The 24,548-nt window shown below is 53.4% G+C and overlaps 1 protein-coding gene across 6 annotated transcripts in view; it reads right to left on the minus strand.

Moving 5' to 3' along the window:
• Nucleotides 1-24,123, minus strand: part of LOC144611259 (uncharacterized) — a 51,250-nt gene extending 27,127 nt beyond the window's left edge. The window contains exons 1-7 of one of the 6 annotated variants that reach the window (XM_078430301.1): nt 24,011-24,090; nt 22,133-22,213; nt 18,867-18,978; nt 17,912-17,999; nt 17,269-17,330; nt 15,168-15,262; nt 13,166-13,206 (exon numbers count right to left, since the gene is read on the minus strand). In XM_078430301.1, coding sequence (XP_078286427.1) covers nt 17,312-17,330; nt 17,912-17,999; nt 18,867-18,978; nt 22,133-22,213; nt 24,011-24,028 — 318 coding nt within the window. In that variant the 5' untranslated portion in view covers nt 24,029-24,090 and the 3' untranslated portion in view covers nt 13,166-13,206; nt 15,168-15,262; nt 17,269-17,311. Of the gene's footprint in view, nt 1-12,334; nt 12,446-13,092; nt 13,207-13,331; nt 13,364-15,167; nt 15,263-17,268; nt 17,331-17,911; nt 18,000-18,866; nt 18,979-22,132; nt 22,214-24,010 lie in introns of those variants that run through there. The other 5 variants (XM_078430302.1, XM_078430298.1, XM_078430300.1 and 2 more) reach the window with 5 other exon arrangements.
• Nucleotides 24,124-24,548: the final 425 nt, after the last annotated feature.

Here is a 24,548-nt window from a genome sequence, read left to right on the forward strand (position 1 = left end):
TGAGGAGGTAGAAACTGAAATAAACACTTCAATGATCAGGGACTGTCATTAAAAATGATCAATATATATGACAGGCAATGGTGTTATTTTTTCTGCTTAATCTGCGTCTTTGATTGGGTGAATGTGAGGGGCTGGGGGTCCTGGAGCGGGGCCGGCGATGGGATCATCCGCCCGGGACTGACAGCTGGAAGATGCGGCGGTGAATGTGAGGAGCCGGAGCCCGGAGCGGAGAGACTGCGGCCGCCCTCTGGGATGCGCTCAGGGCGGGGGTTTATTAATGAGCCGCAGCGCTGAGGTGAGCGGATATTTCACCGCGCTCTTCACCTGCTCCCTGAACTTGGACTGGGTCACCGCGTAAATAAATGTGTTGGTGCAGCAGCTGAGATTCCTCAGCAAATACCCGACGCTGCTAAAGATCCGTTGAGAATCATTCATATCAGTCCCAATCCCTGTGATCTGATAATAGACGAATTCTACAACCACCGTCAGCCACAGGAGGATGAAGCTGCCGGAGATGGTGAAGAGTAAAACCACAGACCTCCTCCTGCTCTCCATCTCCGGGTCACTGCGCTTCTCCCCCTTGCTCTCACCCCTCAGCCCCTGACGGACCCGACTGGCCACTAGAATGTGCCGGACTGTCAGAGCGTTGAGCAGCAGGATCATAGCGAAAGGGAGGAGCGGAGTTAAAACCGTGTCGATCCAGTCAAATGCCACCCACCCGGGGTCAGTGTAAACACTGTCCACCATGTCACAGCCCCACGGGACATTGTCGATGATTCTCCAGGGTTCCACTGTGAAGTAGCGGGGAACGTTTTTCAGACACAGCAGAACGCCGGCTGTTGCGAGAACTGCGAGAACCGCAGCCGCAGTTTTCCCGGTGCAATATTTAGTTTTCAGCTTCTGGCAACAAATGGCGACAAAGCGATCAAAGGTGAAAGTGACGGTGAACCAGACAGAACAGTCTGTAGCTACAGTCCTCAGTACAAGGTTAACACTGCACACAGGGGTGATGGACAGGAAACTCCAATAAAAGTAATGGTATCGGATCTGATACAAAATGACCTCGGTGATCAGTGTGAGTAGATCGGCCGCTGCCATGGGCCACCAGGTAGCGAGTGGTGCAGGTGGAGAGCCGCACTTTCCCCGGGACAGGGTCACAATCGCCACTAAATTCACTGCGGAAAGAGAAGTGGACGGACACTGGGCATTACTGAACACGGTCTCCGGGGCTGAACACCGGCTCCACTTTCAGCTGGAGATCAGCAGTGTTGGAGTCGATGCGCGGCTGCAGGTTTAACAATGTCAGACCCGGCTCCGACTGTGCCCGACCTGCCTGCTTCAGGGGAGAGGAGATAAGGCGACGGGCGGGGGTAAAGGCGGGGAGGGAACGAGCAGCCGCCCGCTACAATAGGCGGAATGGTCCTGTCTACAGTTAACCCCGCTCACAGTCTCTGATGGGGTCGGTTTCACAGACTTAACCGTGACCGGCCGCGTTTTAACCGGGGCTCTGGGAACTCGGCATCTGATGGGGACGAGGAGGGTTCCAGAAGGAATCAGGCACAACTTAGTATCCGGCAGCCCAGAGTGGCTCCGTTAATGGATTCATTCCACACTGAGTTCAGTTCGGTAACACCACACGCCGGTAGATCCGCGGCCACCGGTTCAGGAGATCGATCCAATTATTGACCAACAGACGGGTTGAATCCCGACTGTGACAGACTCCACAGTGAGACGTGTCCACAGGAGCGGGTGTTCACTCTGATCAATAACTCAGACACAGTGAACTTCACAATGTAAACCCCTCCCAGTCACACCGTCCCGGAGAGCTGCCTGTCCCGAGCACTGGGACAACTCTGGGCAAGGTCCCACTGAAGGCAAGAACAACATTCTAGTGGGTCCCGGCAGTGGGAGAAAAAGAGGGTTAGTTTCGGCTGCCTGAAAATGAGAAAAATCACAGCGTTAATTCAAAGATATTTCACTGAGAGGATTGATATACTTCACATATTCTTGTACAACGATCATTAGTTGGGAATCTTGTAACACGATCAGAATCAGGTCAACACTGGTTAACAGACGGAGTTATAAATCTTGAATTGTTCTGTTCACTTACCAGGGACTCCAACGGCAGCAATGATCACGTACAAGATTTTCTCTACACTGGCATATCTGTCCCACAATTCCCCCATTTTCTCTGCCCAGCGACGTGTCCCCGTGAGCTATCGGTAATCTCTTGGAATTAAATGCTGGGCAGAACATTCCCGGATATTTTATACCATGTTCCGTCTCCACCGGGACAGTGAAGTTTCAACAGAGGTAAAAAAAGAGCTTTTGAAAATATTCGCAAACAGATGACATCAGCCAAGTGAAATCCCTACTGAGACAGGTCGTGAGTTATTCAGGGAATTGATTGAGAAACTCCAAAGACTGGGAATTGTGGCGATACTGAGGGATGGAAATTGGGAGCGGCATTGTCCCAGCAAAGGGGATATTGTTTCAAACTCCATCAGGTCCAACTCTCCGCCTCATGTTGTTTGTCTGATTTCCTTCAATCCGTTTCACTCACTAGGCAATCCCAATTCTAGGGACCCTCTCATGGCTTCTGGTGCCCAGTTTGAAGGTGGAGTGGGCGACGTTTGTCCACAGGTTGAGGAATTAGTTCAACAGATCACCTCGCACTGAAATGGCCGTTCTACTCTGCTTCACCACTCAATATGATCGCGGCTTAACTGATTGCAACCTCACCCCCACACTTCCGGCGAGGCTGGTAACCATTCACTCCTTGCTTGCCTGCAGTGGGTCTGATTTTGCGCCGGGACAATAACATTCTCTGCCTTCGTCACCTCTGAGGAGGAACGACCCAAAGACTCACGACACTCAGAGAACATTAACATTGCGGCTTCAGAATTGTCCGAAACCCAAATAAAACAGCGAATGTTGCGGCACATCTCCCTCCTCCCTTTCTCTCTCCCTCCATCCTTACTGCTGTCCTCAATTTGAACTGTGACACTCTCTCCTACCCTCCCTATTCTCTCTCTCTCTGCGCCTCTGTCTCTGTCAACCTTTCACCCCTTACCCCTCCCTCCCTCTCACTCTCACTGCATCTCTCCCTCAGTTTCTCTCTATCTATCTCACGCTTCCCTCTCTCCCTTTTTTCCAACACACTCGCTCTGAACTCCCCTCCCTCTTCATCTTCCCACTCTCCCTTTGATAGTTCACTCTCCCTCCATCTCTTCCCCTTTCGTCTTCTCAGCTATCTCTCCCTATCTGTCTCTCTCTCTCTTCCCCAACTCTCCTCTTGCTCGCCCCCACTTCTCTCTCCAACGCCATTCTTGGGCAGTGCAGTTAGAACGGTAGCCGCCATGGGATGTAACAGCTGTCCCTGTGCCTCTTCCCTGGGAGGGGAGAAAGTGTTTCCAACACCAGTCTTTTGTGATCCATCCCCACCGGCCCCTCCCCCCCCTCTTTGTGACCCCCTCCCCTACCGCCTCATTACCCCTTCTCTGTGACCCCCCGGCCCCTACACCCCCTCCCTCTCCCCGTCTGTGTGACCCCCCCCTCCACTCCGGCCCTATACCCCTCGTCCTCTCCAAAGCCCCCACATCCTTCCTGTAATGGGGACGACCAGAACTGCACGCAATACTCCAAATGCACCCTGACCAAAGTCCTGGGGAGACTCATCTTGACGTCCCGGCTCTTGAACTCGATGCCCCGCAGATGAAGTCAAGCGGACTAGACGCCTTCTTCTCCGCTCTGTCCTACTTGTGTTGCCACTTTCGGGGAGTTCTGGAGTTTATCAGGAACAGTTTATTCCTCTCCACAATCAGACTACTGCACGGAGTTAGAATTTAGAGTCACAGAGTGATGCAGCGTGGAAACAGGCCCTTCCTTCCCCCCAATTTGCCCACACCGACCAACATGCCCCATCTACACTAGTCCCACCTGCCCGCGTTAGGTCCATATCCCTCCAAACCTGTCCTATCCATGTACCCGTCCAAGTGTCTCTTAAACGTTGTGATAGTCCATGCCTCGACTTCCTTCTCCAGCAGCTCGTTCCATACACCCACCACCCTCTGTGTGGAAAAGTTGCCCCTCGGATTCCTAATAAATCTTTCTCCCCTCACCTTAAACCCATGTCCTCTGGTTCTCGATTCCCCTACTCTGGGCAAGAGACTCTGTGCATCTACCCGAATGATTCCTCTCATTTAATAGCATTTATTTCAAGAGGGCTTGATACAAACGCAGGATGTAAGCCTCTGGTCCGGCCGCATTTGAGTATGTGAGCAGTTTTGGGCCCCATATGTGAGGAAGGATGTGCTGGCTCTGCAGAGGGTCCAGAGGTTTACAAGAACGATCCCAGGAATGAGTGGGTTACCCTACAATGAGCGTTTGTCGGCACTGGGCCTGTACTCCCTGAAGTTTAGAAGAACGAGGGGGGACCTCATTGAAACTTTACCGAACAGTGAGCGGCCCGGATAGAGTGATGTGGAGAGGATGTTTCCACTAGCGGGAGAGTCTAGGATCAGAGGGCACAGCCTCAGAATTAAAGGACGTTCCTTCAGGAAGCAGATGAGGAGGAATTTCTTCAGCCAGAGGGTGGCGAATCTGTTAGATTATTTTCCACAGACGGCTGTGGAGGACAAGTCAGTGGATATATTTAAGGCAGAGATGGACAATTCTTGATTAGTACGGGTGCCAGGCGTTTAGCGGGAGAAGGCAGGAGAATGGGGTTAGGAGGGAGAGATAGATCAGCCGTGATTGAATGGCGGAGTGGACTTAATGGGCCGAATGGCCTAATTCTACTCCTATCGCTATCTTCTCATTAGCTTCTTGGTCGTTGCCTGTTTACGTTCTCCACAGACGCTGCCTGACCGCTGAGTTACCGCAGCACTCTATGAAACGTCACCTATCCATGTTCTCCACAGATGCTGCCTGACCCGCTGAGTTACTCCAGCTCCGTGTGTGTGTGTGTGTGTGTGTGTCTATCTTCGGTAAAGTGCGGCATTCCTGGTGAATAATTGAGGTGGAAGAGCACCGTGTGTGGGATGGCAGTCTCTGTTTAATGTGCAGACAAGAGGGGGGAGAGAAAGGGGGAAGAGAGAGGGGGGAGAGAGAGAGGGACAGAGAGAGAGGGGGAGAGAGAGGGTAGAGAGAGAGGGGGAGATGGGGAGGGGGAGAGAGAGAGGGGTAGAGAGAGAGGGGGAGAGAGAGAGGGGGGAGAGAGAGGGGGTAGAGAGGGGGAGAGAGAGAGGGAGAGAGGGAGAGGGGGAGAGAGTGGGGGTAGAGAGAGGCGGAAGAGAGAGAGGGGGAGAGAGAGGGGGGAGAGAGGGGGAGAGAGAGGTGGGGGAGAGAGAGGGAGGGGGGGAGAGAGAGGGAGGGGGGGGAGAGAGAGGGGGAGAGAGAGGTGGGAGTGAGAGAGGGAAGGATGAGTTTCCACGTCGGTAACCAACCCAGGCGACGATTTGCTTGCTCGCCACAGAAGATCTACAGCCACACTTACATTTCTTCACAACATTTCTTCACTAAACGTTATTCCCTTTATCCTGTATCTGTCCACTGTGGACGACTCGATTGTAATCATGTAGAGTATTTCTGCTGACTGAATGGCACTCAACAAAAAAGCTTTTCACTGTAGCTTGATACAAGTGACAATAAACGGAACTGAACTCCGCTCCCCGCTCTCGTCTCCTCCCCTACTCCCCTCTCCTCTCGTCTCCTGCCCTCTCCTCCCACCTCCCCTCTCCTCTCGTCTCCTCCCATCCCCTCACCCTCCCTTCTCTCCTCTCCTCTCCTGCCCTCTCCTCTCCACTCCACTCCTCTCCTCCCCTCTCCTCTTTCTCCCCTCGTCTCCTTCTATCCGCTCCCATCTCCTTTCCTCTCCTCTCCTCTCCTCCCCTCTCCGCTCGTCTCCTCCCCTCTCATCTCCCCAGGACACATAATATCTTGCGCACCTGCAAGGAGAATATAAAGATGGGGAACAGAATGATGAGGCCGGTCAGCGTTAACGTGCCGGTATATTCCTCTAAATCGGAGGGTGTAACGGAATCTGTGAATGATGGAGCGTTGAGTTGTTCTTACACTATTATTAACTGTTTGTCTTTTTCTTTTTTGTTGTTTCTGAGGGTGTTTACAGAGGAACACCCTAAGTTTACATAATTGCTGTGCGGTTGCAAGTAAGAATTTCATTTTATTTTCCAGCACATCTCAATACTAAAACTCTCCTTTGTTTGTTTGTTTTTTTTGTTCCTAAAATACAGCCAAAACGGTAAAAGTTAGCGTGACAATTTTAGGCCGAGTACACCTTCTAGTACACACCTCCGAGTACACATGGTCCTAACGGAAGAAGTTTCATTGAAATCGGTTTTATATATCTTAAGTTGTTCACATTTTAAAGTTTAAATCTATCTCCTAGGGAGGGAGAGGGAGGGAGGGAGGGAGCGGGGAGGAGGAAGGATGAGGGGGTTGAGGGGGATGAAGTGGTGGGGAGGGCAAGGAGGAGTCAAAAGGTGGGCGGTTTGGAGGGAGGGAGGAGGGAGGAGGAGGAGGGAGGGAGGAGGGAGGGAGGAGGGAGGGAAGAGGGAGGGAGGAGGGAGGGAGGAGGGAGGGAGGAGGGAGGGAGGGAGGAGGGAGGGAGGAGGGAGGGAGGGAGGAGGGAGGGAGGAGGGAGGAGGGATGGAGGAGGGAGGGAGGAGGGAGGGAGGGAGGAGGGAGGGAGGAGGGAGGGAGGAGGGAGGGAGGAGGGAGGGAGGAGGGAGGGAGGAGGGAGGGAGGAGGGAGGGAGGAGGGAAGGTGGAGGGAGGGCGGGCGAGGATGGAGGGCGGGGTAGTGGGGGACAGGAGAGGAGAAGAATGGAGGGGGAGTGGGGGAGGAGAAGGTGCTAAACTAATGCAGGAGTGGTTTGGGCCCAACGGGTCCACTTGGTCCAGTATTACAATTAAACTCTTTTGGCATTTGACATTGGAATTGGTGAATGAGTCAGTTCCTGGCTCGCAGGCTTACAACGCTTGTATTGGAAGCACCGACTGGTCATGGTGCGGCTAACGGGTTTCGTGGTTCCCCAATTACCGGAACCGACCGAAAGAGGGACAGTCAGGTATAAACTATCTACTCTTTGACACACTGGGCTCTCAGGATACGCTCACGTAACAGAGTTATCCGGTAAAAGACCGACAGTTCAATAACTCCCAGTCATACAGCAGGGATGCCAGGAACGAATCACTCGGTCCAGACTGTCCAAGAATGGACTGACAGCGGCCGATCACTCCCTCTGTGGCGGCTGTGCTCTCAGAACCATTCATTCGCTTTCTTCCAGGATTGTCGAGGATGGACCGAACACTCCGGTCCATACCTCAACGTCACTCTTTTGAAACACGAACCAAAACGCTGAAACCCAGAGATGAGGTAAGAGTGTCTGCGACATCAGAGCTGGTTAAGACCCAGTAGATTAGTCTGGTAATACCGAAGGTAATGGAGATCGAGGTCATATTAGGGCTGTGGTTGGGTACAAATGGCATACAGAAAGACGGCGGAGTTGTCAAAGATCAATGTCATAACTCAGGGCATCGCGACACGCATTTCGCATTGCATTTCCATAGGTCCAACCTTTTTCAACAGTTTGGCAACGTCCTTCCTTCTTTCATTGGATCAGATATATTAATGTTTGCTGATGAATGCACTTTAGAAGCCTCTGTGTATAAAAAAATACATGTGTACTTACAGCACCATCTCGGCTAAATTCAGACATGGGCTGATAGATGGGAAGAGACATTGGGGGAATGAAGTGCTCGCAAACGACCATCTCTCATATCATGCCAACATATCCCAGGCATTCAATAACATTGTCACATGCTCGACCCCGCCATCAATAAAAACTAAAAGTGCACGGGGTTACACAGTATCTCCGGCAACATGTGTGAAGGAAATGGGCAGACAATGGTTCGGCCCTGGACCTTCCTTCTCTCTTCTGCATTATTCCCAGACGGGTGCCAGTCCGAACCGCCGTTTGTTCATTTCCTCCGCAGATCTCACTTGACGCGCTGACATCCTCCAGCGCTTTGTACGTTGTTCAAGATTACAGTATCTGCAGACCTGGCGTCCCCTCAATCAATACCAAAGATACTAAAGGAATAAGATAGACAACTAGACTCTTAAAACCGTAGTACGTCAAGGCGCCGTTTTAGTAGGCAGAAACTTGCAGAAACATTAAAAAAAAAAGAAAAATAACAAAAATCTGTGAATTGGTAGATGAGATATATTCTGCATTTTAATAGTATAACCACACATACTGTTCCCCAAAACACTGATTGCATTGCGAGAGGCATAAAGAACTGCGGGTTTTTCCCACTGACATGGCTCCTTTGCCTTCTACACTTCAGTATAGGCGATTTCAACAGAGTGGTCCATCTTGTTCCTCTAGTTCAATTGATCAATATCTTGAGCGGTACCACTGACCCGAAGCTCGGCGGAACAATCAGGTAATGTCGTACCTTGGCTTGGTGAAAGTGGAAAGACGGTGGCAGTTGAAGATAAATGCTCAGATTGACGTCCTTTTAAATTAAATTAAATTAAAGATTTATTCGTCATATGTAGGTTGGCACAGGGTCAACGATACAACGAAATGTATTTGACAAAACAACGGGTCACCTCAGCAGTAATATTCCAAGGATATTTTTTAATTAAGAATAAAAAATGACATTAGTAAGGTAAAAAGAGAATATTAAAATAATCAGCATATATGATGTGAAATGTGTTTATGAGTTCAGAAACCTGATGGCCTGATGGTAGAAACTGTTCTTAAGTCTGGTGGTACGCGCAGCCATACTCCTGTATCGTCTGCCTGACGGTAACGAGGAGAGCAGCCTGTGGTCCTTGATGATGCTGTGTGCCTTCCGCAGGCACCGCCAGTAGAAAATGTCCTGAATGGCCGGGAGACAGTTGCCAGTGATGTGCTGTGCCGTCTTCACCACTCTCTGTAGTGATTTGTGTCTGTGGGCAGAACAGTTCCCGTACCAGACTGTAATGCAGCCCGTCAGCAGGCTGTGGATGGTGCATCTGTAGAGGTTTGTGGGGATGCTGGCGTTCATGCCAAACTTCCTCAGTCTTCTCAGGAAAAAGAGCCGCTGGCGGGCCAAGTGCACAACGGGGATTGATGATGGGCCCACTGTCGTTTTTCATCTATGTTAAAGATTTAGCTCACAATACTTTTTAAATTGCTAGCACGTTTGCTGACGATGCTAGATCGCTCGTGTAGGTGATAGTGAAGGGGCTTATCGAAGATCACATCAGGTTCAAGATGAACAGGGGAAATGGGACAAGGAATGTCTCAAAGTGCGACGTGTAGAACTTGGTAAACTACTGGGTGGTAATTATTGAAGTAAGTTATCTAATCTTTTGGGAAATGGAAAGATGGACACTTTCTTGAAGAAGGTGGGGACTGCAGATGGCGATATTCAGTGGCGAGAGGTTGGATATCTCGGCCAACAGCGTGGCCCATGGATTGGCGCACGATTTCAAAACTCGGCCAGGGACTACATTTGGCCGATTGCCGGAAATTTACCGGCCGTTTTCCGAGAATTTACCTGAGTCAAATATGTCATAATGTTGAAAAATGTAGAGAAGATTTACGAGGATATTGCCGGAACTAGAGGGCCTGGGCTACAGGGATAGATTGGGCAGGTTAGGTCTTTATTCCTTGGAGCGCAAAATACTTCAGGCTGAACATAAAGGTTTATAAAATTATGAAGTGCATAAATACTGTATATGCAAAGTCTATTAAGCATGGTAGCGACTTAATTACTGGAGATGTTAGGATCAAGGCAAGAGTGAATTATGATGTAATGTGAATTATGACGAGGGGGTGGACCAACCTTTTCACAGATGGCCGTGGTTACAGAGAACGAGTTCTCGAGAAAATTGTTGAGGTAGATGCAATAGGGCAAGTTAAATGCCACTTGGTCAGATAGGGGGATAGGAAAACTTTAGAGCTTTGGAGTTAAACGTGGGCAAATTTGAGTAGTTTAGACATGGCATCTTGCCCGATATGGAGGAGTTGGACTGCAGAGAATGCTTCCGAGCTGAATGACTCTATGACTCCATGATCTCTGCCGCCGGTATGTTTTAGAAAGACCAATAGATGACGGGGGGACGCGTCATGGCGAAACTTTATTGGCTTGTTCAGAGCAGTTTATCCAGTGGAGATGCAGCGACCAGCTTCTAAACTGTGATGGTATTCAAGCCCTGCCGCAGCTGTCTGGCATTCGCTCTATAAAAACCAGCCTCAAACGTTATATCGAATTCTCTTTTGGTATCCCTGTCAGCATTGCGGAGAACACATATACTTCGTGTATTGTTCAGGGTCATCTTACTACAAAACCTTTTACCTGGATACACTGACCCCGGAGACGGGAGTCCGGTCCCGGGGCCGAGCTGCCCGAGTCTCCCCCCGACCCGCCGGGACTCTCTGATTCTCTGCTTCTTCCCCCAGTCTCCGTCACCCTGGATGTGGAAACAGCGCACCCGGTGCTCGAGGTGTCTGAGGATCGGAAGCGGGTGAGATGGACCGGGACCTGGACGAGTCTCCCTGACACCGGGAAGAGGTTTACAGACCGGCTGTGTGTGCTGGGATCGGAGGGATTCACATCGGGGAGACATTACTGGGAGGTGGAGGTGGCGGGGAGTGAGGGCTGGAGTCTGGGAGTCGCCGCAGAGTCTGTAGAGAGGAAGGTAGAGGTCACACTGACCCCGGAGACTGGAGTCTGGAGCATCTGGCGGTGGGGTGACGAGTTTGTTGCAATCACCTCCCCTGGATCCCATCTCCCCGCCCTTCCCAGGGAGGGTGGGAGTTTATCTCAGTTACGAGTCCGGGACAGTTTCATTTTACGACGCGGCCACCAAGTCCCATCTCCACACCTTCACTGGGAATAAATTCACGGAGAAACTTTATCCTTTCTTCGGGACTTGGGATGGAGAGCAGTGGCTGATAATCTGCTCCGGTTCCGCTCCGGGTGTGTAAAAGGGTCTGGTCCCGGGACCGGCATCAGGAGCGTGGCACAGGGGCTGTGGGGCAGAAGCCCGGTGGACAACAGGTCGGCGCTGAGCGGCTCCCATTTAATCCCCAAACTGCAACATGACCTCCCAACTTCCATCCTCAATACTCTGACTGATGAAGGCCAATGTGCCAAAAGCCTTTTTGACCGCCTTATCTACCTGCGACTCGGCCTTCAAGGAACCATGCCCCTGAACTCCTAGATCCCTCTGCTCTACAACACTCCCCAGAGGACTACCGTTCACTGTGTGGGTCCTGCCCTTGTTCAACGTCACAAAATGCAACACCTCATTACAACATCGCAGGCTCCAGTCTGCGACCCGCTGGCGCGCACATCACCCGCTGTGGCTCCGCTCACGTTTGTAACTCTTCACCTTTAACTTGACGTTTAATAAAGTCTTTAAAAATAACCCGTGTTTGAGTTCTCTCCGCGTCTCCGCGTCACGGTACAGAGATCTCTTCAAACAGCAGACACAAGGATCCGTGGATACTGGTTTTACAAAAGGAAAAAGCCGCACAGAGTGTTGGAGTAACTCAGCGGGTCAGGCAGCATCTGTGGAGAACATGGATAGATGACGTTTCACAGAGTGGTGGAGTAACTCAGTGGGTCAGGCAGCATCTGTGGTGAACATGGATAGGTGACGTTTCACACAGTGGTGGAGTAACTCAGTGGGTCAGGCAGCGTCTGTGGAGAACATAGTTATCCATGTTCTCCGGAGTTTGTGCCTGAGCCGCTGAGTTGGTTTATGTCCTTGTGTCTTTTTATGTTTCGTTTATAGTATTTGGTTGTAGAGACACAGCACAGAAACAGGCCATTCGGCCCACCGTGTCCGTGTCGACCAGCGATCACCCTGTACAATAATTCTATCCTACGTACTAGGGACAATTTGTAATTTTACCGAAAAAAAATTAACCTACAAACCTGCAGGTTGGAAACCGGAGCACCCGGAGAAACCCCACTCGGTCACAGGTACAAACTCCGTACTGACAGCACCCGTAGTCAGGATTGAACCTGGGTCTTTGGTGCTGTGAGGCAGCAACACTACCCGCTGCGCCACTGTGCCGACCCTGGTTTAGGTTTGGAGATACAACATGGAAACAGGCCCTTCGGCCCATCGTGTCCACGCCGCCCATCGATCACCCGTTCACACACTCGTTCTGTGATATCCCACACTCTCATCCTCTCCTAATAGGGGGGGTATGCTCTACCCGCTGCGTCGGGGCAGCTGACCGCGACCGGGGGTCCCGGGTACAGGGCAGGGGGTGGCGGGAGGAGGGGAGCTGCGTACGGGGTTACGTGTGGAAGCGGGTGAGGGCTGAGGGAGGGAGGGAAGGGGTGGGAGCCGCCATCTTCTGCTGCTTCTGCGCCTTCATTTTCTGCTCCACGCTCCTCCGCACCCGGTCCTGTGGGCAGAGCAGTCCGTTAGACGGCAACCCCAGACCCCAGGGGGAGGGGGAGACGGTGACCGCCCTCCCCTCACCAACATACCCCACTCACTCCACCCCGCTCACCCTACTTCCCCTCACATCCCCCTCCCCTTTCCCTCCTCGCCTCCTCACCCTCCACTCCCCATGCTTCCCCTCACTCATCCTCCCTCCCCTCACTCTTTCCCCTCACCCACTCCTTACCCCACCCCCTCTCCCCCAGCTCCCTCTTCCACTTCATCCCCTCTCCCTCCCCCCTCCCTCTCCTCCCACCCCCATCCCCTCTCTCCCTCACCCTCTCCCCACCCCATCCCCTCTCCCTCCCCCCTCCCTCTCCTCCCACCCCCATCCACTCTCTCCCTCACCCTCTCCCCACCCCATCCCCTCTCCCTCCCCCTCCTCCCACCCCCATCCCCTCTCTCCCTCACCCTCACCCTCTCCCCACCCCATCCCCTCTCCCATCCCCCCTCCCTCCCTCCCCTTCCCTCCCTCCATCCCCCTCCCTCACTCTCTACCCCCCTCACCCTCTCCCCCCCTCTCCCTCCCTCCTTCCCCCTCTCCCCTCCCCACATCCCCTCTCTCCTTCTCCCCCCCCCCTCCCTCACCCTCTCCCCCCCCTCCCTCACCCTCCGGTTGCCGCTGGCCACCAGCTTCTTCCTGCGCTCCAGGTTCCCGCTGGAGCTGCGGCCCTTCATCCGCCGCCGGGGCTCAAACTTGTCCGTGTCCGTGGGGTCGTAGCCCTGCGGGGGGGGAAGGCAGAGGGTCATGAGAGGTGGGGGAAGGGTGACGGGGAGAGGGTTTCGGGCGCTGCACCCTGTCGCGGTGCCTCTGTTCCAGGGAGAGGGGGTCGACCTGCCCCAGGCGCTCCGGCTCCAGTGAGATCAGCTCCGGCTGCAGCTGTAACACAGGCAGGGTCAGCGACACGCAGAGAGACCCCCACCCTCACATGGGGAACCCCCCCACTCCCCTCTCACCCCACAGGGGGGGCAACTCCCCCCACACACACTCAGACCCCCCCACACACACATACAGACCCCCCCCCAGACACACAGACCCCCCCACACACACACACATACAGACCCCCCCAGACACACACAGTCCACCCCCCAGACACACAGACCCCCACACACACACACATACAGACCCCACACACACACACAGACCCCACACACACACACCCCCCCCCACACACACACAAACCCCCCACACATACAGACCACACACACAAACCCCCCCACACACAAGCTCCCCCCCACACACACACACATACAATACAATACAATACAATACAATACAATATATCTTTATTGTCATTGTACCCAGGGGTACAACGAGATTGGGAATGCGCCTCCCATACGATGCACTAATTTAGGTACACACATACAGACCCCCCCCCACACACACACACACAGACCCCCCCCCACAGACACACATACAGACCCCACACACACAGACCACACACACCCCCCCCCCCACACACACACAAACCCCCCACACATACAGACCACACACACAAACCCCCCCACACACAAGCTCCCCCCCACACACACACACATACAGACCCCCCCCCACACACACACATACAGACCCCCCCCCACACACACATACAGACCCCACACACACACACCCCACACACACACACCCCCCCCCCACACACACACAAACCCCCCACACATACAGACCACACACACAAACCCCCCCACACACAAGCTCCCCCCCACACACACACACATACAGACCCCCCCCACACACACACACATACAGACCCCCCCCACACACACACACATACAGACCCCCCCCCACAGACACACATACAGACCCCACACACAGACCCCACACACACATACAGACCCCCCCCACAGACACACAGACCCCCCCACACACACACATACAGACCCCCCCCAGACACACACAGACCACCCCCCGACACACAGACCCCCCCCCACACACACACACACACACAGACCTCACACACACACACACACAGACCCCCCCTACACACACACACAGAGACCCCACCCACACCCCCCCCACACACACACAGACCCCCCCCCTACACACACACACAGACCCCCCCCCACACACACAGAAATACTCCCCCCCCGCACCTCATCCACCGGTTGCAATGTTTACCCCTTTCTTCACCCCCCCCCACCCTCACGCACACACACTCCCCTCCCCAGTTCACCTCCCTTCCACCCACACACCCCCCCCCCCACCTCCTGTCCCTGTTCCACTCACTGCCCCCCACACCCCACATTCATGGTCTCCCCCCCTACACTCCCCCTTCCGCGTCCCCCAGCATTTCACCCCCTCCCACCCCTTACCCCTCTCTTGTATCTTGTGCTCTTCACTTGCGAAGAGTCCACCAGGGAGCAGACTGGAAGTAACACCTTTTACATTTACTGGGGACCATCTTTACATTTACACCGAGACAATTAACCGACAAACCTGCACGTCTTTGGAGAGCGGGAGGAAAATGGAGCACCCGGAGAAAACCCACGCGGGTCACGGGGAGAACGTGCAAACTCCGTACAGACAGCGCCCGTAGTCGGGATGGAACCCGGATCTCCGGCGCTGCATTCGCTGTAAGGCAGCAACTCTACCGCTGTGCCACCGTGACCGCCCTGCTCTGCGCTCCCAATGCCTTCCCTCCTCCCCCACCCCCGCCCCTCACCTCCTCCCCCCCTCTCACACCCACCTTCTCCAACAGGGCCTTCACCTCCCATTCCTGCCGCTGCTTCTTACTGCGGTACGGGTTACACTCCAGCCCGTCAAAGTTTGCCTCTCCGGCCCCTGCAGTGGACAAGAGCACCTGTCACTCCATCCCCGGACCATCCTACCCCCCCTCCCCCCAGACCACCGTACCCCCCACCCCTCCGGGCCACCCTACCCAACCCCTCCCCTCCTCCCACCCCCCAAACACCCTAATCCCCCCGCCCCCGGACCACCGGACCCAACCCCTCCCCTCCTCCCCCCAGACCACCCCACTCCCTTCCTCCCCGGACCACCCTACCCCCCCCTGCCCTCCTCCCCTCCCCCGACCACCATATACCCCTTCCCCATCCCCGACTACCCTACCCCCCCTCTTCCTCCTCCCCCGACCACCCTACCCCCCTTCCTCCTCCCCCCTGACCACCATACCTCCCCCTCCCCTCCTCCGACCACCCTACCACCCGGACCACCCTACCCAACCTTTCCCCTCCTCCCCCCCGGACCACCCTACCCCCCCTCCCACCCCACCCTCCCGGACCACCCTACCCCCCTCCCACCCCTCACCACCCCCCCCCCCCACCCCCCCTCCCCTCCCCAGACCAGCCAGTTTCCGCGCTGTATCTCTAAACTAGACTAGTGTGCGGGGTGATCGCCGGTCGGCACGGGCGCGGTGGGGAAGGGCCAGTTTACGCGCTGCATCTCTAAACTAGACTAGTGTGCGGGGTGATCGCCGGTCGGCACGGGCGCGGTGGGGAAGGGGTTGTGTTTCCGCGCTGTATCTCTAAACTAGACTAGTGTACGGGGTGATCGCCGGTCGGCACGGGCGCGGTGGGGAAGGGCCAGTTTCCGCGCTGCATCTCCAAAGCCTGACAAAAGTTGAGAGCGTAAAATGGAGTGTGCACTGGGGCCTGGCGATCACGGGGAGGGAGAGCGTGCAAACTCCACACGGATTGCAGGCAGAGTCAGGGGGGAATCCGTGTCTCTGGCACCGTGCCGCGTATGGACGTCCGTCTGTGGAGTGTGAGAGGAAACCGGAGCTCCCGGAGAAAACCTGAACTTGGACAGGTTGTGTGAGTGGGCGGATGCATGGCAGATGCAGTTTAATGTGGATAAGTGTGAGGTTATCCACTTTGGTGGTCAGAATAGGAAGGCAGAGTATTATCTGAATGGTGTCAAGTTAGGAACAGGGGACGTACAACGAGATCTGGGTGTCCTAGTGCATCAGTCACTGAAAGGAAGCATGCAGGTACAGCAGGCAGTGAAGAAAGCCATTGGAAGGTTGGCCTTCATAACAAGAGGAGTTGAGTATAGGAGCAAAGAGGTCCTTCTGCAGTTGTACAAGGCCCTGGTGAGACCGCACCTGGAGTACTGTGTGCAGTTTTGGTCTCCAAATTTGAGGAAGAATATTCTTGATATTGAGGGCGTGCAGCGTAGGTTTACTAGGTTAATTCCCGGAATGGCAGGACTATCATATGTTGAAAGACTGGAGCGACTAGGCTTGTATACACTGGAATTTAGAAGGATGAGAGGAGATCTTATTGAAACGTATAAGATTATTAAGGGGTTGGACACGTTAGAGGCAGGAAACATGTTCCCAATGTTGGGGTAGTCCAGAACAAGGGGCCACAGATTAAGAATAAGGGGTAGGCCATTTAGAACTGAGATGAGGAAAAACTTTTTCAGTCAGAGAGTTGTAAATCTGTGGAATTCTCTGCCTCAGAAGGCAGTGGAGGCCAATTCTCTGAAAGCATTCAAGAGAGAGCTGGATAGAGCTCTTAAGGATAGCGGAGTCAGGGGGTATGGGGAGAAGGCAGGAATGGGGCGCTGATTGAGAATGATCAGCCATGATCACATTGAATGTCGGTGCGTACAGGCTCGAAGGGCCGAATGGCCTACTCCTGCACCTATTTTCTATGTTTCTATGATCATATTGAATGGCGGTGCAGGTTCGAAGGGCCGAATGGCCTCCTCCTGCACCTATTGTCTATCGAGATTCCGGCTTTGGGGAATTGCCCGGCAGTAACCGCTGGCCCCACTCTGCGCCCTTCCCCCAACACCCAGCCCCCCCCCCCCCACCGTCCACTCACATTCCGTTCCGCGTGTAGTTTATTCTGTACGGTCCGAACTGAGTCAGGTCCAGGTTGAAGTACTGCGGGCAAAGGCAGGACATGAGCACGGTGTGAGAGGCACACGCACACACACACGCGTGGAAGGGTGTGAGACAATACACAATAGGTGCAGGAGGAGGCCATTCGGCCCTTCGAGCCAGCACCGCCATTCAATGTGATCATGGCTGATCATTCTCAATCAGTACCCCGTACCTGCCTTCTCCCCATACCCCCTGACTCCTCTATCCTTAAGAGCTCTATCCAGCTCTCTTTTGAATGCATTCAGAGAATTGGCCTCCACTGCCTTCTGAGGCAGAGAATTCCACAGATTCACAAATCTCTGACTGAAATTTTTTTTCCTCATCTCAGTTCTAAATGGCCGACCCTTATTCTTAAACTGTGGCCCCTGGTTCTGGATTCCCCCAACATTGGGAACATGTTTCCTGCCTCTAACGTGTCCAATCCCTTAATAATCTTATACGTTTCGATAAGATCTCCTCTCATCCGTCTAAATTCCAGTGTATACAAGCCTAGTCGCTCCAGCCTTTCAACATATGAAAGTCCCACCATTCCGGGAATTAACCTAGTAAACCTACGCTGCACGCCCTCAATAGCAACCCACCTTGGCGCTGCTGGTGATGTCGACCACACTGGCGATGTGCTGCTGTAGGATCGTACACGTGTCCTCACCCTCATCCGCTTCCAGGAACCTGGAGATGGGCGGGGAGCAGAGAGAAGGGGTGAGCTGGTGAGTGTGAGTGTGTGCGTGCGTGAGTGTGAGTGATCTTACCCTGCCTCCTCTGGCAGTAGGTCAGATCGCGCTGCCAGCCTCTGTGTGTGTGTGTGTGTGTGTGTGTGTGTGTGTGTGTGTGTGTGTGTTCGTGTGTGCGTGTGTACAGTAGCTGGACAGATCGCCCTGCCAGCCACTGTGCATGTGCGTGTGTGTGTTCGTGTGTGCGTGTGTACAGTAGCTGGTCAGATCGCGCTGCCAGCCTGTGTGTGTGTGTGTGTGTTCGTGTGTGTGTGTGTGTTTGTGTGTGTGTACAGTAGCTGGTCAGATCGCACTGCCAGCCTCTGTGCGTGTGTGTGTGTGCGCGTGTGCATGAGTGAGTGATCTTACCCTGCCTCCTCTGGCAGTAGCAGGTCAGATCGCACTGCCAGCCTCTGTGCGTGTGTGTGTGTGCGTGTGTTCGTGTGTGTGTGTGTGTACAGTAGCTGGTCAGATCACGCTGCCAGCCTCTGTGCGTGTGTGTGCGTGTGTGTGCATGTGTGCGTGATCTTACCCTGCCTCCTCTGGCAGTAACAGGTCAGATCGAGCTGCCAGTCTCTGTGCGTATGTGTGTGTGTGTGTGGGTGTGTGTGCATGTGTGCGTGATCTTACCCTGCCTCCTCTGGCAGTAGCAGGTCAGATCGTGCTGCCAGTCTCTGTGCGTATGTGTGTGTGTGTGCGTGTGTGTGTGCGTGTGTGTGCATGCGTGCGTGATCTTACCCTGCCTCCTCTGGCAGTAACAGGTCAGATCGAGCTGCCAGTCTCTGTGCGTGTGTTTGTGTGTACGTGCGTGCGTGCGTGATCTTACCCTGCCTCCTCTGGCAGTAGCAGGTCAGATCGCGCTGCCAGCCTCTGGCGTGTTTGCTCAGCTCGGCCCCCTGCTGCAGCCGGCTCTTCACCCTGCGGCCCTCCAGCTCGCTCTGACGGGGGAAGCAACCAGCAGTCAAGCCCGGTTACAGCCGACACGGCCCCTACCCACCCCCACCCCCCTCCACGGCAGCGCTCCACTGCCTCATCCTGACAGCTGAACTCCTCCCCTGCCCATCCACAGAAGAAGAAAAATGGTGGTGAACGAATGCCAAGAACAACAAGGATTAGAGGTATGCTTGGCGAATAAAACTTATCAAGCACATATTAGCAGAGAGTGGAGATTAAAGGTAGAATTAAGAAATATAAATGGATTCCAGATTTAGTGGCCCTGTCAGTAAAGCAGGAAATTTCTTCATTGATTCCAGAATAGTTTTCTGAAACAGTATGATCATGAAGATTGAAAGCAACATGGCCTTGGCAGAAATGTTGGTATCTTCCTCACCGATGGTGCAGTACAAGATGATTGGAGTGTAGCTAATGTGGGGCGATTATTTAGGAAGGGCAGCAAAGGCAAGCAAAGGCAAGCCAAGGAACTACACACCAATGAGCCGAACATCAGTTGTGGAAATGCATCTGATGGAATTTATCTGCATCTGGAAAGGCAAGATTGATAAGGTAAGAAAGAGTAAGAAAATAACTGCAGATGCTGGTACAAATCGAAGGTATTTACTCACAAAATGCTGGAGTAACTCAGCAGGTCAGGCAGCATCTCAGGAGAGAAGGAATGGGTGACGTTTCGGGTCGAGACCCTTCTTCAGTCTGACCCGAAACGTCACCCATTCCTTCTCTCCTGAGATGCTGCCTGACCTGCTGAGTTACTCCAGCATTTTGTGAATAAATACATGATTGATAAGGGATCGTCTGAAGAAAGGTCTCGACCTGAAGGGCCGAATTGCCCAATCCTGCACCTATTTCACTCCATGTTTCTATATCTTTGTCCCATAATCTGCAAATGTGCTTTTTTCCCGTGTGGGTTTCGATATGTATTGTAGGAAGGAATTGCAGATGCTGATTTAAACTGATGATGGACACAAAATGCCGGAGTAACTCAGCAGGACTGGCAGCATCTCTGGAGAGAAGGAATGGGTGATGTTTCGGGTCGAGACCCTTCTTCAGACTGAGTGATGCCTTCAGACCCTCAGTCTGAAGAAGAATCTCAACCAAAACGTCACCCGTTTCTTCTCTCCAGAGATGCTGCCTGTCCCTCTGTGTTTACCTCTTTGTGCCTAATGATTTAAACTAGCCCATGATGCCAGCACCTCCCCGAACTTGGCTGGTTTTACCTTGCGCTAAACGTTATTCCCTTGTGCTCATGAGATCGTAAGTGATGGGAACAGAATTAGGCCATTCGGCCCATCAAGTCTACTCCGCCATTCAATCACGGCTGATCTATCTCTCCCTCCTAACCCCATTCTCCTGCCTTCTCCCCGAAACCCCCGACGCCCGTATTATTGACGAATCTATCGACCACTGCTGTACTGTAAATATACTAATATACACTGCAAGTACAGTGTGGTGCTCGATTGTAATCATGTATTTTCCACCTAGTTAGCACGCACCAAAAGCTTTTCACTGTGCCTCAGTACACGTAACAATAAACTAAACTGAACTGAAGTTGGTCGGCACGGACAAGCTGGGCCGAAGGGCCTGTTTCCATGCTGTTCAGCTCTACGACTCTACACTAACATGCGAAATATCCACTCACTGAACGATCGGTCTGTGGTGTGGGTTACAGGGAGACGACGGTGTACAAATAGCTGAGGTGAGGGCAGAGGAGGTTGAGAGGGGGGAAGAGGAAGAGGGGGGGGTGAGAGAAGTGGGGAGGGGGGAAGGAAGTGGAGGTGGGTGGAAGGGAAACGAGGGGTGGAGGAGAATGGAGGGGAGGGAAGTGCAGGGATGCAGGCCGGAGGGAAATCAGGGAATATGAGATTTGAAGGGGGAGAAGGGGGGAGGGGGAGATGGGGAAGAGGGAGAAGGGAGAGGGGGATTTTAGAGGGGGGGCGGGAAGAGGGATTTGAGGGTGGCAGGGATATTTGAGAGGGGGAGAAGGGGAGGGGCAGCAGGGGAGGGGGAGAAGGGGGAGCGGGGAGAGGGAAAAGGGGCTTTGAGAGGGATTTGAGAGAGGGGGAAGGGGAGGGAGAGAAGGGAGAGGGAGAGAAGGGGGAGGGGAAGGTGATAAGTCTGAGGTTATCCACTTTGGTGGTAAGAATAGGAAGGCAGAGTATTATCTGAATGGTGTCAAGTTAGGAAAAGGGGACGTACAACGAGATCTGGGTGTCCTAGTGCATCAGTCACTGAAAGGAAGCATTCAGGTACAGCAGGCAGTGAAGAAAGCCGTTGGAATGTTGGCCTTCATAACAAGAGGAGTTGAGTATAGGAGCAAAGAGGTCCTTCTGCAGTTGTACAGGGCCCTAGTGAGACCGCACCTGGATTACTGTGTGCAGTTTTGGTCTCCAAACTTGAGGAAGGATATTCTTGCTATTGAGGGCGTGCAGCGTAGGTTTACTAGGTTACTAGGTTAATTCCCGGAATGGCGGGACTTTCATACTAGGCTTGTATACACTGGAATTTAGAAGGATGAGAGGGGATCTTATCAAAACGTACCGGATTATTAAGGGGTTGGACACGTTATAGGCAGGAAACATGTTCCTAATGTTGAGGGAGTCCAGAACAAGGGGCCACAGATTAAGAATAAGGGGTAGGCCATTTAGAAAGGAGATGAGGAAAAACTTTTTCAGTCAGAGAGTTGTGAATCTGTGGAATTCTCTGCCTCAGAAGGCAGTGGAGGCCAATTCTCTGAATGCATTCAAGAGAGAGCTAAATAGAGCTCTTAAGGATAACGGAGTCAGGGGATATGGGGAGAAGGCAGGAACGGGGTACTGAGTGAGAATGATCAGCCATGATCACATTGAATGGCGGTGCGTACAGGCTCAAAGGGCCGAATGGCCTCCTCTTGCACCTATTGTCTCTTGTATATTAAGGGGGAGGGGGAGAAGAGAAGGGGGAGGGGGTAGAAGGGGGGAGGGGGAGAAGAGAAGGGGGAGGGGAGAAGAGAAGGGGGAGGGGGGAGAAGGGGTAGTGGGAACTAAGGAAACCTCACTCCGTGCTCCACTGATGCCCCCCTCCCCACACTCGACCCACCCCCGCTACCCCCTTGTGTCTCCTTCCCCGTCACCCCCCCCCCCCCCCACCAACACCACTCACCGCCGGGACGTCCCGTCCTAGTTTGTACTTCTGCAGCAGTCCCTGTGGGAGAGGGGTCGGTCGGGAGAAGGGGTCCAACTTCTATGGGGAGAGAGCACGGGGTCAACAGAGATGTCCGGAAGGGCCGGGGATTCCCCACCGTACCCACCGCCCCCCCCCCTCACCGAGAGGCGGGATAGTGCTAGAAATGGCCCCACCCCTCCCCGACCCCTTCCACCCCCCCCCCCCCCTCCCGCTTTCCATTTTAGAAACATAGAAAAATAGGTGCAGGAGTAGGCCATTTGGACCTTCGAGCCATCACCGCCATTCAATATGATCATGGCTGATCATCTAAAATCAGTACCCCGTTCTTGCTTTTTCCTCATATCCCTTGATTCCTTTAGCCCGAAGAGCTAAATCTAACTCTCTCTTGAAAACATCCAGTGAATTGGCCTCTACTGCCTTCTGTGGCAGAGAATTCCACAGATTCACAACTCTCTGGGTGAATAGGTTTTTCCTCGTCTCAGTCCTAAATGGCCGACCCCTTATTCTTAAACTGTGACGTCTGATTCTGGACTCCCTCAACATCTGATTTTTTTTCCCTGCATCTAGCCTGTCCAATCCTTTAAGAATTTTATGTTTCTATTTTGACTCAGATATAGGAACAGCTTCTTCGCAGTTGCTATCAGGCTACTGAATGGTCCTGTCATCAACTAAGAGTAGTCCCAAACTTGCAACACACTTTATAGTCGACTTTGCACTTTTTTTAACCTGAACTTTGCCTTGTATGGGTTAATTTTACTCTAGTACAGCATGAATTGCTTGGATAGCACGGAAACAGTTTTTCACTGTATCACAATACATATGATAATTATATAACAAAATAACAGATGTTCGCAAAACCTTTTGTGCGTTCCTAAACTAATTTGTACTGCTCGTATTTAAAATTAACCTTAGTTCATTGGCTATATTTAAGAGGGAGTTAGATGTGGCCCTTGTGGCTAAAGGGATCGGGGGGTATGGAGAGAAGGCAGGTACAGGTTACTGAGCTGGATGATCAGCCATGATCATATTGAATGGCGGCGCAGGCTCGAAGGGCCGAATGGCCTACTCCAACACCTATCTTCTATGTTTCTATGTTCCAATCACTTGTTTTGTTTATTTTATTTAAGCTACGTTTAGAGATAATGCCAAAAGGAACTGCAGACGCTGGTATATACTGAAGGTCGGCAAAGAGTGCTGGAGTAAGTCAGCGGGTCGGGCAGCATCTGTGGAGAACATGGATCGGTGACTTTTCAGAGTGCTGGAGTAACTCAGCGGGTCAGGCAGCATCTGTGGAGAACATGGATCGGTGACTTTTCAGAGTGCTGGAGTAACTCAGCGGGTCAGGCAGCATCTGTGGAGAACATGGATCGGTGACGTTTCACAGAGTGCTGGAGTAACTCAGCGGGTCAGGCAGCATCTCTGGATTAAAAGGATGAATGATGTTTCTGGTCAGGTCTGAAGACAGGTCCCGACCCGAAACCTCACCCATCCTTCTTCTCCCGAGATGCTGCCTGGCCCGCTGAGCTCAAGATACCATCTTAGAGGTATCAGAGGTTATGGGGAGAAGGCAGGAGAATGGAGTTAGGAGGGAGAGATAGATCAGCCACGATTGAATGGCGGACTAGACTTGAAGGGCCGAATGGCCTAATTCTACTCCGATCACTTCTGACCTGCATTCTCTTGTTTCCCTCCACAGTTCAATCTCTGTATCCCCAGTTTTCTCCCCTGCGCCCCCCTCCCCTCATCCCGTTTTCCACCACTCCTCCAACAACCCCCCCCCCCCACTCCACGGTTCTGTCCCGTCCCCTGTTACCCCACCCCCATTGCCTCAGTGCCCGAGGCATCGGTACTCACCCCCGACAGCGCCCCCATGCCGCGGCCCCTGCCTCGACCACCGGGGTCTGGGTGCTGGGACGTCTTTGAGCAGCGGCCCTTCCCCGGGCCCCCAGCTTCTCCACCACGCCCCCTCCTCCATGCCCCCTCCTCCTGCATCGCCCTTAGTCTCGGGCTCGGCCTCCCAATAACGCCTGCGCTTCTGAAAGGAACGTGGTCACGTCAGCCCCCAGTCCACACCCCCCACCCAGTGTCTGCTCTCTCCCCTCCTCACCACCACCAGCCCTCCAAATCCCTTGTCTCACTTCTCCATCCATCTCTTGCCACAACCCATCCCACCCCTCCATCCATCCTCCTCCCCCCCATCCCTCCACTCACCATCCACCCCCATTCCATCCATCCCACCCTCCCCTCAACCTGCCCTCCCTCCACTTTCCCTACTCCCCCACTTACCCCTCCTCCCCCCCTCCTCCCCCCCCACACCCCCTCTCTACATAACTCTCTTTCCTCCCACCCGTGCTCTTTCCCTCCCATTTCTCCCATCCCCACCCCTTTCTCA

This window comes from Rhinoraja longicauda, chromosome 39 (assembly GCF_053455715.1).
Source record: "Rhinoraja longicauda isolate Sanriku21f chromosome 39, sRhiLon1.1, whole genome shotgun sequence".
Taxonomy (NCBI): Eukaryota; Metazoa; Chordata; class Chondrichthyes; order Rajiformes; family Arhynchobatidae; genus Rhinoraja; species Rhinoraja longicauda.